Below are 18,718 nucleotides of genomic sequence, written 5' to 3' on the forward strand. Positions count from 1 at the left end.
ACTTTTTTTCACATTGTTTTATTGCATGGGCATACAAAATAAACATGTATTAGCTAAAAATTCCATCGCCATCGTCCACTAAATGGAATTACAGGGTTTTTGTCCAAATCTTTGATGCTTTAAACGTTCGGACCTTGTGTTTGCGCACCTTGACATATTCCCATGAATCTGAGAAACAAAATAGCTGTAAAACATAAGCGCTAAATGTCCTCTGAGAAGTCCCCATCATGTGAGTGACGGTGAGAGAAATTCTGTATGGTGCATGGTATAGTGTGAGCAGCAAAAGGGCAGAGAGGCACAGATTTGATTATGTTTAGCGGATCCTCTCGTAGAACAGGAGGTAGGCTTGGCTACTCTGCACTCTGCTCTCGCTCACGGGCTGCACGCTGGTGTCGCTGATGTGGAACCACGATCCTTGGGGTGGCTCTCCTGATAAAAAAAGGTGGAAATAACAGTCATTAGTCTCATTCAAGCCGATCAATTCGATTAATTCTATAACTTGTTCTTGCCTTCAAGCTTGCTGGAGGACAATTTGGAGCTTTTGGGTCGCACTTTCACAAACGCCGTGTAGTGACCCGACCTCATGGTGCCGCTGTGCTCCACAATGCCATACAGGCTGTAGAGAATTTGATGTTCACCTTCTACCACGTTCTGCAAGCAGAAACAAATGTGCCATTACGGCAGAATAACTTTCCGTCACGCTTTTTGGCGCCGCAACAATGGGGGTACTGCGAGCTGTGGGATCTCAACACGCATCCCAAGTACTTTGAAATGAAAAGATTTTGCCAATTGACAAAGTTGGAAATTTCAGTTGCTTTGGTATGACCTACCAGGTCATACAAAAGAAACAAAGGTAACAGCAAGGCTAAATTACATGCTTAAATTAGCTAGATTCTAACGAATAAAAACTATATCCTCAAAACCACATTACCTTACTAGTGAGGGCGCAAAAGGGGGCAAGATCCAGTATCAGAGGGAAGGGTACGTGTCGGTTCACCTTACAAATACCGTAGCCATTCTGGAGAAAATAGAACAGAAACTGGAAATGCTTGACTGTGGACAGACGGGGCAAAAGGTTGAATGTGATTGGTTGTTCGTTATGCTGGATCACCTGCTGAAATCTCTTCAGGTGAAGCGTGAGCACCGGCGGCGGAGAGGAGATCAACATTTGCTTCGAAGCCTCCGTGTAGACGTTCTTCTTGTTTGCTAGGAAAAGAACATTTGAGGAGATATCATGGTATTGAAAGGCATAGACAATGTTGGCCCGCTCAGTAGCTAGAAATCCAAATTTTGGCCAATTCTGACCGTTTGTCATAAACTCTTTTTTCAGTGTTCCCAAATTGGCGCATCAAGAGCAACGGGATGGACGGATGCAACATAGCGACATGTCCGTTGCATGCGCTGTATGCACAGTGTGGTGTATGAAGTGCTGCTTCCACATTTGAAAATGCTTTCCCCAAGGTTCTGCTGCCGCAAGTAGAAGTCGCTTATCTCGTTCAATTTCCAAGCCCCGCTCCCATCCCCGCGAGGTAACGAAAGCCGCGTTTGCCAAAAAAGTGCCCTCTTGGAAAAAAAAAAAAAAAAAGTCATTCCACTCCTCCACATTTTTCTTACCCGCAGATTTGTCCTTGTTTGCCTGCCGCATAGTGCAGCAGACGCAGAGCAGGCTGTTGTTCTCACTGAGGATCTCCTCTTCCGTGAAGTGAAAGAGACACGACTCCACTGAGCACTCCTGCTTGTCAGGCGAAGGCCTGCGGGCCAAAGTCTGGAAGGCCAGTTCTGGGTCCTGGTTGACGATCATATATTCCTTGGTCTCGTCCCCCAGCCCGTCATCGTCACTTTCCGGGCACATTTCCACAGAGTCCGACTCGATCATGGCGTCGTTCAAGTTGATTTTCCCCATCTCGTTGGCCAGCAAGAAGTCATCCTCATCCAACAAACCGCCGCTGGACCACCGCACTTCCGGTGAGGCGGTGAAGCGGTTGCAGGAGGATTCCGAATGAGAGTTGTCGACAGAGTCGCCTTTGTTTTCCTCCTTGTCAGGTTGGGTCGCGTCCAGGGTTGGAGGGTTTCGTTCAGCGATGGTGGGTTGTGCGGAATCGCCTTCTTGCTTCTCAACATCGTCTGCGAGATATTTCGCTTGATTCAGAGACACAAGACTGTTGAAACTGACTCGGCTCTCCAGCTTCTGTTGCCTCTTTTGATGCTGTGGAGATAAAAAAGGAAGAAATTGGAAGTTTTCTATTTGTGGGTCCAGTTTTTCCCAAGGACCCCCTCAAACCCCCTCTTAATCCTGATACCAGTTAAATGTAGCTACCATGTGAATGTCTGAATGTCATAGGGGGAAATCCATCAGGTGGGAGGGAAGGGGGGGCATGAGTTGTTTTCAATTCTGCTAAAATATTTTTGTCAGATGAAAGGTCACAATCCCAACAAGAAGCAGGTTGTATTTTGAATGGTTCACATCATGAGATTACATTAATAAAGTCAAAGTTTAACAACAACAAAAATCCTGTGTCAAGAGGGGTCAGTTTGACCCACGTTTCCTGATCCAAAATAGTCATCAAAAAATGGCAATACGTATTGTTTACATCCGATTAACTCTAATGACAAAACCTTGCATTGCAAAAATAGGAATTGTGCCCATAGATGAAACTTATTGACAGTCAAGTGAGAGTTTTGACCTTAGCTTGTTTCTTGGCCTGCTTTTTGGCTTTCTTCTGTTGGTACTTGCTACCCGTTGGAAAGTCTTCGCCCTGACTTTCCGGGCCATCCTCGCTCGCATCGCTGCTTTTCCGTACCATTCTTTTCTGGGTCTTTTTCCTGTACGCCTATATTCACACAAAGAGACAAAAAGTGTGCAAGATAAATCTTACTTTCCAAAGGGGAATTCAAAGCCTTAGAACCGAGGTAAATTCCAACGGGACTGTATAAGACTAAACTAAGATCAGAAGTGGACATTTGTGAGCAGCAGTATAGCTTCATGCCAAAAAAAAAAGAGTACAACAGATGCAGTGTTTGCTTTAAGAATGCTGATAGAGAAGTACAGAGGTCAGAAGGAATTGCATTGTCTTTGTAGATCTGGACTGCGTATGACAGGTTACACAGAGAAGAGCTGTGGTATTGCATGAGGAAGTCTGGAGTGACAGAAAATTATATGAGAGCAGTGCAAGACATGTATCATGACTGTAAGACAGTTAGAAGGTGTACTGTCGTTGTGATGGAGGAATTCAAGGTGGGACTCCACCAGGGGTCAGCTCTGAGCCCCTTCTTATTCACTATGGTGATGGACAGGCTGAAAAGACGATGGTAGACAAGAATCTCCTGGGTTTGTTTGCAGATGACATTGTGATCTGTAGCGAGAACAGGGAACAGGTGGGGGAGAAACTAGAGAGGTGGAGGTATGCCCTGGAAAGGAGAGGAATGAAGATCAGTCGCAGCAAGATGGAATATATGTGTGTGAATGACATGGACCCAAATACAACAGTTATGTTACAGTGGTTAGTTCTTAACCTGTGGGGAATTCCCCATAGGCTCTATGGGGAATACCCCACAGGTTAAGAACCACTGTGCTACAGGGAGAAAAGATAAACAATGTGGAGGATTTTAAGTACTTGGGGTCAACTGTCAATGTAGTGGAGTGTGGAAAAGAGGTGAAGAAGCGTATCCAGGCAGGCTGGAATGGCTGGAGAAAAACTTCAGGTGTGATGTGTGATTGATGAAAGCTTGGATGAAAGGAAAGGTGTATAAAACAATGGTGAGACCAGCCGTGTTTGGAATGGAGATAGCACCACTGGATTTTATGGGCCCAATCTTACCCCTATTTTTAACAGAGGATGAAAAATATATGGAATTAATGTCAAAATTGGGATTGATCATAGGCAGCCACCAATGGAAGCAATCCAAAATGCCGTATTTTCCTGTGTATAAGGCGCACACCCAATGAATGGTGTATTTTCAAACTTTTTCCAGATACAAAGCGCGCCGGAGTATAAGTAATATAGAAATACATAAAAGTTTTCCAAATATAAGACACATCCCGTCATAAATTGCGACAGTAGAGGCTGGGGTTACGCACGACTTCAACAGGGGGAAATGAGTCGGTGACAGTAGTTGTGAGACCTGTTGTGGCTCAATATTACTTCACAAATAAGGTGTATCTGTGTATAAGGAGCAGTCATCTTGAAAAGAAAATCAAGGCTTTTGGGTGCGCCTTATAAACCGGAAAATACAGTAGTTTTTACAAAATCAACATGAAAAATACATGACACGAATGTGAAAAAAAATACATTTCTGTTAAAATACAAAATTGATCAAATTTAATCAAATTGCACAAACATGAAAAATAATCATGACAATAATTTCTGCGATATATCAGAAATTGTAAAAGAAGCGAGGATATTTTTCTTCCAGATTACAATTACAATAATGCGTTTTTGATCATTTTTGTCAAACTGTGAAAGGAAAAAAAGCCAACAATTTGTCCAGTCATTATTTTCAACTCAAACTTACATTTTTTTTGTGTATTTCTCTTAACGGCGGAAAAAAACACTCATTTTATTATTATTATTTTTTTTTTTACCTGATCAGAAACCGGAAGAGAAAGGTCCAAAAACATCTCAGTGACCACCGACACCTGTGAGAGTATTAGAAGGTGCCGCTTACTTAGCATTCATATTTTTTGGCTTTACATTGTGAATGTCGTCATTTCATCTGGTGTACCGTTTTACACTGCTGACACATGATCGTGCTGGTCATCTGTCCGCCAAACACCTGGTCCACAAAATTTTGAGGTAGCCCGCTTTTCTCATACTCTGTACACAAAACAAATGCATGGACAGCATGCATTTAGCAACAACTGCAACGCCCCTCTCTCCTAAAAAAATCTGCAATGGCAATTTTAACTTTACCTTTAACGATGGATTTGAGTTCCTCTGCATCTGCGACTTTTCCCGATCGTTTCAGTGCCTCCGTGATTGCAGAGCTCACCCTCTTTAAGACACAAACCAAGTGATTGTAAATTAAATGTGAAAAAGAAATTCAGAATGCTCACATGTCACGTTAATCAAAATCGTGTCATAACAATCATTTGAGTCTCTCGCTGGCCCCCCAACGACATACTTTGCTCTCTTCTGCCCTCATGCCATCGAGGAGGTAGCGCAGCAGCTCCTGGCTGTCTTGCTGCTGAAATCCTTTGAACCTTGCAGCCCTGAGCCAAGGGAGACAACAACACTCACATTGGCGGTTTCTCACGTTGGCATTTGTAGCAGTCGGCGCTCACTTTTTGCAAACTTGCGCAAACAGCTCCTGCGGTGTCACCACGCCTTTCTTTGATTCTTGGATTTCGTTGAGGAGCTGATTCATCGCCATCGTTAGCGAGCCGGGCTGATCCAATTCGGCCACAACGGCCTCCTGTGCTCACAAGAAGTCAGTTAGAATTGACTTTTAAGTTATTCTAGAGTTAAATTTTGTGCGTTTTTCTTTCTCGCTCCAAAAATGTGGGCTTTGTTGAATTAATACAGAATGTCTGTTTACTTATCGCACAATCCAACAGTTTTCTTCAACCCGAATCTATTTGCTGTTCATTTATTTGGGGCAAAGCCGTGTGTAATAAACATTTTTTTGCTTTGACACGATCTTCGAGTAAAGGAACAAAGCTTTATTTAGACACGCCATAACCTTGCCTAAAGTTGCTGCCAATAGCAAGTGGACACTAAGTAATTTTGTGTTCTTTTTTTATTAAAAAAAGTATTCTTTGCAACAACAAAAAATGTTCCACTGTAGAGCACAGAAAAAGCCCACGTATCTTGCCGCAAAGTAATGCAATCATTTATGAGTCAAATTTAAGTCTCAATTACCAATTTCCAGGTTTTAATTTTTACATCTGTGTTCGGAATGGTGCTGAATTTTCCTACATTCAAATCACGAAGCAACATTTCACAGGCAAAGGCAATAATACCATAATTCGTATTTTCAGGTACTTTATCGACATTATGCGGCCCTTTCCAATTAAAAAATAAACTTGCGTCAACATAGTGTAGCCAAGCTTACCGTTTGGGAAGCTGACATTTTTTTTGTAGTTGGGGACAAATGTGTGAAATAATCTATTGCAGGTTAGCTCATTCACTGCCATACAATGTGCAAAAATGTGTCCACTCCAGTGCCAGGGTTTTTGCCATATTCACTCAAATTGTAGGACCGACAGAATCTTGAGTTTTAGGACTACGTAAACAAACAAGGAGTCCAAGATGGAGCCCGAGTAGGCAGCCGCCAGCAAGTGCTCTCATGAGCCTTGCTTTTTTGTTGTTGTGTATCTTATTTTTGTGTTTTCTTTTGTCACTTTGTGTTGTTGTGCATCGTGTAGAACGGATACGGATTGTTTTTCAGCATTTTTGGCCACGACATTCATCAAGGAGGAGACTGACGGTTGCGCCTTTTCGGCAGCATGAATATGTCAGTAGTTTTTGAATGGGAGGAATATCTGTGCACTCCACGTCATGCTTTTCAATTCCTGAATAAATTCGGGTATAGCAGTGAATGAGTTAATAGAGTCGAGTCAGAAAAAAGTACCAGTGTGGAGGAGGAAGAGGGCTTGACACTGAGGCTGGTCTTGTCTTCTATCACCTTGTTCAGGGTCTGTCTTAACATCTGCGTCTGAGAGAGGTTCTGCAACGATATAAAGGTTAAATTTTATGACAATATTTGTCACAAGATTTTATTTGTCTTGTATGGAAGGCTTTTTTAAAAGCTCACTTGGATAACAGCGTTAAAGAAACATGTATTTCCCAAGTTGCTGAGCCCACGGACGGGAACGCCGCTGTTGTCTTCTCTTGAGCTGCTGGAGTTTGGCGACTTGCACACAGTCACTTTTCTGGTTGTCTTTCTCTCACAGCTCCGGTTCCTGGCGTTCTCGTTGTCTTCATCTTCTTCTGTTTTGAAAGTGACGCTTTTCGGTCGCACCTCCAGCACGTTGTTTTCTGAGACCGCGATGGTGAGGGAGAGAAATGACAGTCAATGCCTTAAACAGTCCCATCACAGAGTGTGGGCTGGGTCAAAGCGGTTCTGTTCCCTTGTATTTTGCACTCACTCATCTGCGTTTTCTGTACAGACTCCAGCTGCATCTTCTTTTTGATGTTGTTCACCAGCTGAGCCAATTGACTGCTTGTAGAGTACCGCACCTCATCGTCACACTCGTAGCACCTGGGGGAGGGGCAGAGGTTGGAGTGACTTGCGGAGGTGAAAGGCCAAACACAAAGAGTAACTTGCATATTTCAAGCAAGTCACACATACACTCACCAAACACTCCAGCTGTCCAAGCTGATCACCAGGCAATGAATATCAGACCTCGGAGTTTCGTAGTGTTTAATGGCGTGTTGGTTCTCTGAGAGGCGTCCACATCCCTTCAAAGAACAGTTTCGATCAAACCCTTTTTGATGTTAAAAAAAATAAAAATAAAATAAACAAGAGACATCGACTCACTCTATGGCCACATTTCATGCACATCCACACTTCCACAAATGAGTCGTTTTCATCCTCAGAATTTCCAGAAGGGTCTGTGTTTCCGTTCTCTTTATGGTCCTCATTTTTGCAGTCCTGGCAACGTGTCCAGTCAAATACGCCAGAGATCTTCCTGAGAAGAGTCTGGTCTGTGCCTTTCCTAATGTGCCTGCAAGCTGGACCTGGAGGGATAAAGCAGAGTTGTGGAGAAGGATCTAGCTACTCTTCATCACTTCTGTGAAGATGTCAGAATGCGTACCTGTCATTTCAAACTCATCCTCTCTGGAACTCCTGTCCTTCGCTTTTTTCTTCCCCATGTTTCCCCTATTTGCCGCGATTACAGACGGAAACCGCAGGTGACGTGTTTCTTGTAATATTGCTCATAAATAAGCCACTTACGTGAATATCAAAGTCGAATTCGAGCACGTAATGCCATCACGTAATTCGACTCCCTGCTTGGGGAGACTTACTGGACACACGCGGAGGCGACCCACGTCACACGTTCACCTCTGTTTACTTTTCCCGCCAGACGGTAACCTTAATGTAGACATCTGATCCATCGAATACTGCTTCGAGGGTGCGTTCGCACCCATTCGGCGAACAAAAAAAAGCTCCGATTTAACAGACCAAACAGGGGCCAATAATTTCTGTCGAGGCGGAACAATAATGTGACGGTTTCGTTTTCATGTGTGCAGTGTCAATGATTTTCCGATGCGTCCTGGTTGTGCCATTGCCAAAAACAAGTCCAGTAAGGTCGCTTGAGCCTCTTTGCATTTAACACAGGCGTGTTTTTAGTCAGGATGGGTAAACTCACATGTGCAATTTAAGTACATTTTAAAAATAATAATTGAAAATTACCACTTTTGTCATAGCCTGTGTTCCGGTGCGCCGCCTACAACGTTCCGAGCGTGAGCGCAAGCCGGTTGCATCCTATTTTGGTGCGTCGTTCATAACCTTCCGGGTGGAATGCAAGTACAGGTATGCGTTGTTGCATGGCGGCAACCTGGAAGTGTCAAAGAAAAGTCTGGTTTTTGGGTGCATTAAGTAGGAAACCAAAATATGGTAGACTTTTGAAAAAACACAAAATAGTCACTAACATGTCGTTCCGGGAGTGGGCAGCTGATCAGCTAGCCGAACTTGAGCTGCTGACCAGCATGTTCCCAACTAACGAGGAATTGGAGATTGTGGACCAGCTGGCACTGGCCGAGCTCCGGGACTACGCCGGCGCAGAGGGCTCGCAGTCGGCTTCCACTGGGAGCCCACCGGCCCCACCTCCCCCCTCCAGACTCCAGTTCGTCATCAAGCAGAGGCTGGAGGATGACACAGGAGACGCAGAAGGATGTAAACAAAGTGTAAGGTGCCCCATTTTGTCATTGAGAATTGACAAATAAACTATTCATTTCACTCATTCATTCACTATTCATTCATGTTACATTCTCATAATGTCATTATTACAGGTGGACTTTGTTCTCACCTGCACATTCCCACCTGAATATCCCAGTGTGCTCCCAGAGTTAACGGTTCGGTAAGAACAGAGATTACTAAGTAAAAAGGTTATGTGGCGTCACACGTGTGCAAGTCCGTGCAAGACGTGTGTAAATCCTTGAAGTGCGCCTTTCAACCCTTTGATGTCTTTGATGTCAGCCTCTGTAAAGGGTATCCAGTGAGACCTCAATTTACGAACTTAATTGGTTCCCAGACAGAGTGTGTAAGGCGAAAAGTGTGTATCTAAAAAAAATCCCCATAGGAAACCATTAAAATGGGAATAATCCGTTCCCGGGTTTCCATAAAATATACTTTTCAACTAAATAAGCCTTAAAACTACACACAACATTCCTTATTCTATGTATAATAAATGTGCTATTGTATTGCAATGAAAGCAATACACTGCATTGTATCATAAAGTCACATTATTTAAGTTTGTGATGGTCATTGATGGCTTGATGGAATGGCATTGGAGGTCGAAGGTCAAAGGGAATTGCTGTTTCACAATACATGAGGACTGTAATTAAAGAAATAAACTGCTGTAAAATAAAGTTTTATTCACCTTTTTGATGGTTGTTGATGGCTTATGGAAGGAGTCGCCTTCCATAAGGAACTGGTAACTTAACCTCTGGTGCTGTTCGGTCGTGTGCTTCCGCCGAAGATCACTCCGCCAGCCGTGGTGGGTGTGTTATGAAAATAGTGCTTATTATTAGGTTTAATTTTCAGAAATTTGATGTTTGTAAGACGAAAAGTTTGTAAGATAAGGTGTTTGTAAGTTGAGGTCTCACTGTATAAGTAGCCAGCGCGGGCCAGAGATAGGGGGAATCACGGGGCAGAACCACTTGGACTCGCACTCACACACGCACGCAGACTAACAGAGGCCCGCACAGCGTCGGAGGGACTTCACAGCACGACCTGCTCGACTCCACGCCACGAAGCTCTGGGATACATCTATCTGCATGTCACTTGCCTGGGAGATCTGACAGTGAACCTACTTACGATTAAAGAGAAACATCAAACTCTTCAGTTATTTATATATGTTCATAAATTTTTATCAGGTTATTCTCAATTATGTACAGAAGTGGCAGCTCAGGCAAATTGCTGTATATATTATCAAAAACTACTTATAGCGTTGAAATGTATCACTATCCAACCACCGAGTGTAATATATTGACAGTAATTCTAATCTTTTAACAAGTATATTTTTGCATCACAGGTGTCAAAGGCCTGGGGACCAAATCAGGCCCACCACATTTTATTCGCCAGACGAAAGCAAATCAAACATGCCAAGTGCCATGATGCTTGCTAAAGTCCGAACCAAAATTTCAAATTGTCATATGTAAACCACAATAACAGTCATTATTCTTTACTTCAGATTTGAAAAAATAGTTATTCATTAATTTATTATGTGTGGCAAGCTGTGCATGTCACACTTATGCCTTCAGTCATGCTATATCTGAATCAATCCATCCCTTAGTAACTATTTTATGACTATAAAACCTTTACTGCAGCTGCGACTGCGACTTGTTTAAAAATTGTCATGTGATTTATTACAAGTCCATTAGAGGGTACCGTTAGCCACAAAATAAGGCCTGCGAGAAGGCTTTGATGTCGCCAACTCAAAATATAATTGGTGAAAGCAAAAGTTTTATCTACAGTTATTTGCTACAGGGCCCGCAGAACTTATTGTGAAGGCGTCCAGATGGCCCTGGTAACCGATAATGGCTGAAATGTGATTGGTTTAATGCTTAAATACGAAAACATCTGGAAGCAACACAACAGTAGAAGACAATGAAAGGAAGCTGAAAGATAATATGGAATTATTTAATAAAAAATCATGGACAAAATCTAACTACCATCAGTTTGTGATTAAGATATTTTTAAGCCAGCAGAGAAGGCCGTGCATGGTCTGACAGTCCACAGTCCAGTTTGTAATATGTGGAGGAGATGAAACATTCTAATTGTGTCCCCAAATTCATAACGGCCCACAAGAGGAAACTCGCCCATGGCACAAAAATGAGTTTGACACACCAGCTTTATATCAACCCTGTCAGTAAAACGTGGCTGCCCGCAGTTACAACAGCGCCCTCTTGGGGGTCTTAACGTGCATGAGTTGTGGTCAGAGAAAAAGAGTTTCACAATTGGAAGTGTAGAGTTTGATTTTCCTTTTTTATGACAGTCCCAGGTGCACACCAGAACCCAACTGTATTATTGTTTTTTTTTACAGTCCACCATCTTTTCAAGGTGATCAAGCTGTTTAATTTAGTATCCACTTTCCCAATTAGTCCTCAATTTTATTGCATTTTAAATGTGGGCGTATCACTTATGAAGTACAGTGATACCTCCGCTTATGAACTTAATTAGTTCCCAGAAAGTGTGTGTAAGGCGAAATGTTCATCTGCCAAACATTTATTTCCCATAAGAAACCATTAAAAATGAGAATAACCTGTTCCCAGGTCATAAAACAACTTTTGACTAAATAAGCCTTAAAATTACATACAATATATCTTATTTTATGTATAATAAATGTGCTATGGTATTTGTAACTAAATAAACTAATGTAAAATAAAGTTGTTTTATTTACCTTTCTGATGGGAGTTGTCAATAGATGACCAATTTCCAGGTTGCCACTTGATGATATCCGAGTGAGGTTGCCTGTGCTTTCTCGGCGATAATACCCTCAGCCACACTGTCCCCGTCTAGCTGCTTCTCGTTAATCCAAACAAGAGGTTTTTTAACCTCTTCAATTGCCTGAGACTGTTGCTTAGACAACACAGAAATATCCTTAGCCACACATAGCAATGGTCGACTTAGCATACTGGTGGAGGGACGCAAAGTCACAAACGCACACCTCGTTCGTGTTTCTCGATGATCTTCTGCTCGACTGTAATTTTGTTTTGTGTCCTCTTCGGCTGAACACTAGCCTGTGGTTGGGCCTTTCAGTCCCATAATAGCAAAAGTATCCTTGATAACAAACCACATATGCACTCAAAGGAAGGGGTGATGAATAGTCCGCCAGCCACCGTGGCACTGTTCGACCGTGTGGTTTGGTGTTCTTCCGCCGAAAACTAGTCCGCCAGCCACCGTGGTGCTGTTCAACTGTGTGGTTTTGTGTTCCTCTGCCGAAAACTAGTCCGCCAGCCACCGTGGCCCTCCGTGTGGTTTGGTTCGTTTGCCTGAAAACGAGTTCGTATGTCAAGATTATATTCTCACGAATTTAATGCTCGTAAGGCGAAAGGTTTGTAAACTGTGGCATTCGTAAGCTGAGGTATCACTGTATGTTTCTCAATGTGTAAACCCCCAGTTCAGTGTACAGTATGTTGCAAATGTATATATTATTGTTGTTTTTTTAAGGTGTTGTGGGCTGTGCCGTGCACAACAGACGGAGCTCCACATTGGACTCAAAGCGCACCTGGCAGATGCCTGCCTGGGAGACATGTGCGTGCTGTCGGCAGTAGAATGGCTGAGGGACAATTTACGCATGTTTGTTGACAAAAGCTCTTCAGCGCCGACGCCTCCTGCTAGCAAGAGCGACGCAGCCTTTGCTTTGCCCCAGGAGGCGTTTAGTCGCCTGTGGATCTACAGCCATCATATCTACAACAGCACCAAGAGGAAGAACATCTTGGAGTGGGCCAAGGAGCTCGGACTCTCTGGTTTCAGCATGCCCGGGAAGCCCGGCATTGTTTGTGTGGAAGGCGCGCAGGGGGCCTGCGAGGAGTTCTGGTCCAGGTAACTATGGTTGATATTTCCAGATATTTTCACATTTATTATTGCTTTTAATGACTTGGAAGGCAGTGGAGCTTCAAGACAAGTTAGGCTTTGAAACCAAGGCTGGTGTCTCAATTTAAGGTTTCCTTTTGAAACCCATCTGGTGGCTTGAAATTAATGTTTCACCTGTGGTCAGAGATTCAAATTACGAACTGCAAGCCTATTGTGAGATTTCAAATTGTATGCGAGACCAATGTTACACCTGTCCATCATACAATATTTCCCATCTGAAGCCAATCCGTCGCCCGAAGTTTTAAGCGTTATCGGCATTGTGCAGACTGAAGAACCTTACTTGGAAGCGGATCACGATTCGACACAGAGAAGACGTTAGTCTACGCGACATGCCGAGCAACCAAATCATCGACTCCCTGCGAAAGTTCTCGGGCTTCGAGGAGGCGGCCTTCGACCCGCACGGGAGCCGAGGGAACCACATGGACCTGGGTCAACTCTACAAGTTCTTGCAGGAGAAAGACTGCAGCAACATTTTTCAGATGTACTTTGGTGTAAAAGGGAGGAGGTAGTCCGCCGTGCGCCCATATCTGAAATTGGATTGCCTGCACAGTGTCATCACACGGAACAAGCGGAATGGTACCAGGTCCCTGACTTTTTCCATGTGATAAAGCAGAGTTATCTAAACCCAAATCCCAGAGGACACTTTGTAATTAAGTCCCCCTCGCTTACAGTAATATGTCACAGCGAGTGTTCCTCCCAAGCTTTAAAAAAGTTGTTGGGGGGGTTGCTGTTTGCTCTTCTGATAGTGCCACACGCCCCGCGGAAGCAGCTCACTTCGCAAATACTGCTGTGCCGACTGCATATATTTGATCTGAAGAATTATAGATAAGAAAATCTCATTTTATTTAATGCTAAAGCAGATCAATCAGGGTGAACACTCCCAATTAAAAGTTGTGGTTTCTCAATGTGGTTTTGAGTCCCCAATAACCAAGATAAAATCGAGGACTAATTGGGGAAATGGATACAAAATTAAAGAGTTTTATCACCTTTAAAAGATGCTGGACTGCAAAACAAAACGATAATAGGTTTGGGTTTGTAGTCAATGTTAGTATTCCAAATCAGGGTTCACGGTTTTAAAGAAAGGTTTCAAAGTAACAAATGAAATGAAATGTAGTGTAAGTGGGTCATCATAACTAGTGAAATAAAAATTGAAAGATGCATTAATTTGGGGAATTAGAGTCCATGTAGATACCACAATAGATAACGATGAGGTTTCAAGCCTGGAGGAATTATCACTTCAATTCTGTGGTTAGGGTTTTAGATGAGGGATTCAAGATCAGGTTGGAGTTTCAAATTGTTAGCATTGTTAGCAACAAAATTAAGACAGACCAGGCATTCAGTTAAGGTTTCAATTTGGGTTCTTAAACAAAGGTTAGCGTTTGTAAGCGAAACGATGGTTTGAAATGAGGGCCTCGAGCCCCATTTAGGATTTTCAACACGTTCACCGAATGGACATCCCAAAAAGAAACTTGAAGGGGAGCGTTAAACATGTGAAAGTTCGGTAATGGCCAGCAGATGTCAGTGTTGAATAAACTTAATGCTTTTGATTGAACCGTTTGCTGTGTGCCTCCACTTGTTGTGAGGGTCATGAACAAATACGACCGATACCGCTTCGTAACACCTTCAAAGATCACTCATCAACATCTGCTATCTTGTGGTTGTTGCGACCCAGCTCAAAGTCCATAAGGTGAGTCATTTTCAACTAATTAACTAATGGAAAATGTTGCGCTCTCCACTATAGTAAGGGAGATACGGTGTTGTGGGATCCAGAAAAAAACCACAAGACAAGCAATGTGATACGTCTTGATTCAACAGTGGTTTACTTCGAATGCCCCGATCTAATGCAAACGTATGCGCACAACAATTTCCGGTCCAACGATCTAAATCGGTCCGACACGAAACACTAACCGAAGCAGGCGTTCCATGTTTAAATAAACATTTTCGATATATATCATTTGTAAACCAATAGAACTACGCGAATGTAACCAAAATAGGAAATAAGATAATTTACAACCTGTCACATACTCCCCCTCAAAATAGATGTTGTCCCCAACATATGTACTAGTAAATACATAAATGTGCTGGACGACGTGCCCAAAACAATGACGCACGGTATTATGAACTGCATCCAAATATGAACTATAATAATGAACAGTTTACAGACTGGAACTCTTTTCATACATTCCGTTTACATTATAACAATCAACAATTCACAGACTGGAACTCTTTTCATACATTCCGTTTTACTTATACAGGGCTCATCGGGGTCTTCTTGTTTCCATCTCACTGTTCTATTAAACCGAAGTGTCGATTAACCATTTCTGTAGTATTTCGTGGCATAATAGGGGTGTGCGCCATACATCCAAGGCATTGTCTGTTCACCATAACATGGTACTGTCCCTACATTGTAACAAGATGGCGTACCAAGGCTATCATACGTGAATACCTTGGGTCTCCTGTGTTCTCGTCGTGGCCGTTGATTTCCCCCAATATCAGGATTACTGGGGGTTGGCTGGGGAAAAGGGGGACACACCGTCACAGGTGAATCATTTTCCGGACCAATGTTGCCCTCCTGAGGTTGGTCAACTTCCGCAGCTCCCGGCTCTGTCCCCGGCAGTTCATTCCCCAGTTGATTGTCATCATGGTGGGTTGTCTCCACAAAGCTCACGTCCCGCGGTTCTGGTGAGTCTGGTCGGGTGCTCTGGCGATGCAACACTGGATAATACTCATCCTCCTCATCATCCTCTTCCGGATCCATTTCTGGCATCTTGTTCGGTCGTTGCCGAGTGGACTTTTCCTTGGACTGGGACTGTAGTGAAGTCTCTAATGGCAAATGATCACATGGCAGCAAGAGATTGCGGTGGAGTATCCTAGATCTGCCCTTCCCTCTCTCAGGTTTCAGCTCATAAACTGGAATGTTTTGGCTGACTTGACGAACCACTGTATGAACAACATCCTCCCAGTGGTTTCTCAGTTTGCCTGAACCTCCGCGTGGGGTTAAGTTTCGAACCAGAACACGATCACCGGGCAACAGGGTAGAATACTTTAGTTTACTGTCATATAGTCTCTTACTCCTGGCAGCAGCTTTGTTGTTATTTTCTTGCGTGATCGCATACGCTTCCTCCATGCCCTGTTTCCACTTCTTCACATAGTCCTTCTGGTTGGTGTCACCCTGGTTAGAGTCTGGATTCAAACTAAACAACATATCAACTGGCAAACGTGGTGAACGTCCATAAAGTAAGTAAAAAGGTGAAAACCCTGTCACCTCACTTTTGGTACAGTTGTAAGCATAAACGAGTTTGTTTAGTGAGTCTTTCCAGTTACTCTTTTGTTTCTCTGTCAGTGTCTTTAACATCTGGATCAGTGTTCGATTAAATCGTTCAACCTGTCCATTTCCCTGTGGATGGTAGGGGGTTGTCCTTGAACCCGCAACCCCACAATATTCCTTCAGTTGAGCAAAAAGTTGATTTTCAAATTCACCACCCTGATCATGGTGAATTCGAAGGGGGAACCCAAACTTTAAAGCATAGTCATTAAAGATTTTGTTTGCCGCTGTTATGCCAGATTTGGACGTTGTAGCATAAACTTGAGCGAAACGTGTAAAATGGTCTACTAGCACAAGCACGTATTCATAACCACCCTTACATTTGTCAAGATGCAAAAAGTCAACGGAGACAAGTTCGAAAGGCTGAGTAGTCACAATATTAGTGAGAGGGGCTCTGGTCTCACGGTTGGGCTTTTTGTGTTTTAGGCACACACACTCTCTCAGTACATAGTCCTCTATTTCTTTTTGCATAAAGGGCCAGTAAAAACGATCCCTTACAAGGGAAAGAGTCCTTTCTACACCATGGTGGCCCATTTCATCATGCAGCTCTTTTAACACTGTCACCTTGTGTTTTTCAGGAAGCAGTAGTTGGGTTCTGTTTGCCGTTTTTCTGTACAAAACACCTCTGTCATTAAACTGTAGCTTGTCCCATTCCCTCACAAGACAAACAACTTGAGGACAATGCTTTCTTAGTTCAGTACCTAGCGGTTTCGTCTCCGCCAGTTTGTATCTAATAATATGTCCTATAATGGGGTCAGTCTCTTGATCTAGCTTGATCTGTCCAACAGTCAATGGGGCTATCTGTGTGTTTAGTTACACCTCGGCACACGTAGCTGAGATTCCCATAGACCAAGCTGCACTAGACTCGTTCTGTTGGTCAACCGCTTGTACGGCAGCACTCACAGCATCATATGACATTTCTTTTGTACATCCTTCCATATATGTTACCATATCAAGGGGCATCCTAGATAAACTGTCTGCATCAACATTTTCCTTACCGGGACGATATTTAACAGTAAAATTAAAATCAGAAAGTTCTGCGACCCATCTGCACCCAGTTGCATTTAACTTAGCAGTCGACAGTACATAAGTGAGTGGATTATTGTCACTATACACAGTGAAGAATGGTGCATAGTACAAATAATCACGAAACTTGTCTGTGATCGCCCACTTAAGCGCCAAAAATTCCAACTTGCCCGAGTGTAAGTTATAATTCTTCTCAGCTGCAGTTAATGTCCGAGAGCCATAGGCTATCACGCGAAGTTTGCCATTTTGTCTTTGGTACAACACAGCACCTGTGCGAAAGAGAAGCATAGTGCCCCCAGACACTGCCCCCTGGCGCAAAGATTTCAAAATATCTGGACAAATAGGTGAACTCGGACAAAAAGATAAACTCACATTTCCTAATGTGGTCAGACAGATAGAAAGTGGGCTCAGTAAAGGCTACCAGGGGGATGAGATCATCGATGCAGTGGTTCGTGCCATAACACCAGGTCTGCAGTTGAGAAGCTACCTCGAAGGGAAAGAAAATCTCACCCTACCTTCTTTACGAAGGATTCTCCGATCTCACTATCAAGAGAGAGGAGCCACTGAATTGTACAAGCAGCTCTCATCGGAAGTGCAGACTAATAAAGAGTCCCCACAGAAATTTCTACTGCGTGCAATGGATCTTCGTCAAAGGATTCTTTTTGCATCTCAAGAGGCTGAATCAGGAGTGAAGTATGATCCCACGTTGGTCCAGAGTTTATTCCTGCACACAGTTCTGACGGGGTTACAGAGTGACAATGTAAAGAGTGACATGCAACCTTTCCTCCTGCTAACCACCACATCAGATGAAGTACTGTTAGAAAAATTAAACATGGCATGTGCAAATGAAAAAGAGCGACAGGAAAAAAAGAAAAATGCTGCTGCACGGGTGACAACGCTGAACACTGTCCAGTTAGATGACACACCAGTCCCGATTGGGAAGAAGACAGTCTTAAAGCAGAATACTGTTACTGTGCCGAATGAACTCCTTTCAGAGATCAAAGAGATGAGGTCAGAGATGATGCTGTTAAAAGAGCTGCGTGCAGAAGTGTCCCAGATCAAAGAGACTATTCAGAAACCAACAGCCACTTCTCAGCCCACCAGCGGAGGATCTGAACGCCTGATTGACCACTACCCTGAACAGGTCGCCTTCACGCCACCTTCACAATGTCAGGTAGATCCACCAGCCAGGCACTACTACACCCAGCACTCCCCATCAGCTCTTCAGCAGTACCACCCAGCACCAGGCCCCAGGCCGATGAGGGGGGCAGCACAGTTCCAGCAGCGGTTCGCCCCTCAGCAGTACTACATGCCCCGTCGCCCTCAGCCCAGGTGTTATTCTTGTATTGAGACAGGTGAAGAATATTGTCAGCACTGTTTTAAATGTGGAAGTAGTGAACATTTCAGAGCAGGCTGAAAAGCACAGAACTCAGCTAGGAACCATGCTTTAAACTAGAAAGGGTTACCCCAGTGGGACATGGTGTGACCACAGAGACAGATAGGTCCCAGTGTTACAGTGGTGCTATGAAAATGGAATGTAAGCCCCACACATGTGGCCCCGTTCAGAAGAGACATAAGCAGTCATTTGTCGAGCGTACAGATAAG

At 43.5% G+C, this 18,718-nt stretch overlaps 2 protein-coding genes across 3 annotated transcripts; one reads left to right on the top strand and one right to left on the bottom strand.

Annotated features, from left to right (window-relative positions):
• Positions 1–29: 29 nt before the first annotated feature.
• Positions 30–7,895, bottom strand: usp16 (ubiquitin specific peptidase 16). Its single transcript, XM_089013786.1, has 17 exons — positions 7,757–7,895; positions 7,480–7,679; positions 7,297–7,400; positions 7,088–7,200; positions 6,754–6,977; positions 6,571–6,666; positions 5,282–5,412; positions 5,122–5,209; positions 4,911–4,992; positions 4,723–4,814; positions 4,583–4,636; positions 2,685–2,831; positions 1,615–2,206; positions 1,112–1,206; positions 932–1,018; positions 510–651; positions 30–429 (listed from the first exon to the last, which is right to left on the bottom strand). Exons 1-17 carry the CDS (start codon positions 7,812–7,814, stop codon positions 314–316), a joined length of 2,421 nt encoding a protein of 806 aa, XP_088869912.1. The 5' UTR covers positions 7,815–7,895; the 3' UTR covers positions 30–313.
• A 582-nt stretch (positions 7,896–8,477) lies between these two features.
• Positions 8,478–14,314, top strand: rwdd2b (RWD domain containing 2B). 2 transcript variants are annotated; one of them, XM_089013790.1, is made up of 4 exons: positions 8,478–8,849; positions 8,955–9,022; positions 12,337–12,711; positions 13,028–14,314. In XM_089013790.1, exons 1-4 carry the CDS (start codon positions 8,478–8,480, stop codon positions 13,269–13,271), a joined length of 1,059 nt encoding a protein of 352 aa, XP_088869916.1. In that variant the 3' UTR covers positions 13,272–14,314. The 2 variants fall into 2 exon arrangements, with proteins under 2 accessions (XP_088869916.1, XP_088869917.1); XM_089013791.1 differs by having other exon boundaries at positions 12,984–13,168.
• Positions 14,315–18,718: the final 4,404 nt, after the last annotated feature.

The sequence above is a fragment of the Hippocampus bargibanti genome, linkage group LG14 (genome assembly GCF_051943395.1).
Source record: "Hippocampus bargibanti isolate YZ-2025 linkage group LG14, ASM5194339v1, whole genome shotgun sequence".
Classification (NCBI taxonomy): domain Eukaryota; kingdom Metazoa; phylum Chordata; class Actinopteri; order Syngnathiformes; family Syngnathidae; genus Hippocampus; species Hippocampus bargibanti.

What these genes read in the sequence shown, in the direction of transcription:
- rwdd2b (XM_089013790.1), top strand. Translation starts at nt 8,478, where the DNA reads ATGCGTTGTTGCATGGCGGCAACCTGGAAGTGTCAAAGAAAAGTCTGG. An exon ending in CAGAAGGATGTAAACAAAGT is followed by an intron (nt 8,850 to 8,954) that starts GTAAGGTGCCCC and finishes TCATTATTACAG; the next exon opens with GTGGACTTTGTTCTCACCTG. An exon ending in CTCCCAGAGTTAACGGTTCG is followed by an intron (nt 9,023 to 12,336) that starts GTAAGAACAGAG and finishes TGTTTTTTTAAG; the next exon opens with GTGTTGTGGGCTGTGCCGTG.
- usp16 (XM_089013786.1), bottom strand. Translation starts at nt 7,814, where the DNA reads ATGGGGAAGAAAAAAGCGAAGGACAGGAGTTCCAGAGAGGATGAGTTT. An exon ending in ACTCAAATCCATCGTTAAAG is followed by an intron (nt 4,815 to 4,910) that starts GTAAAGTTAAAA and finishes TTTTGTGTACAG; the next exon opens with AGTATGAGAAAAGCGGGCTA. An exon ending in TTTGCGCCCTCACTAGTAAG is followed by an intron (nt 652 to 931) that starts GTAATGTGGTTT and finishes TTCTGCTTGCAG; the next exon opens with AACGTGGTAGAAGGTGAACA.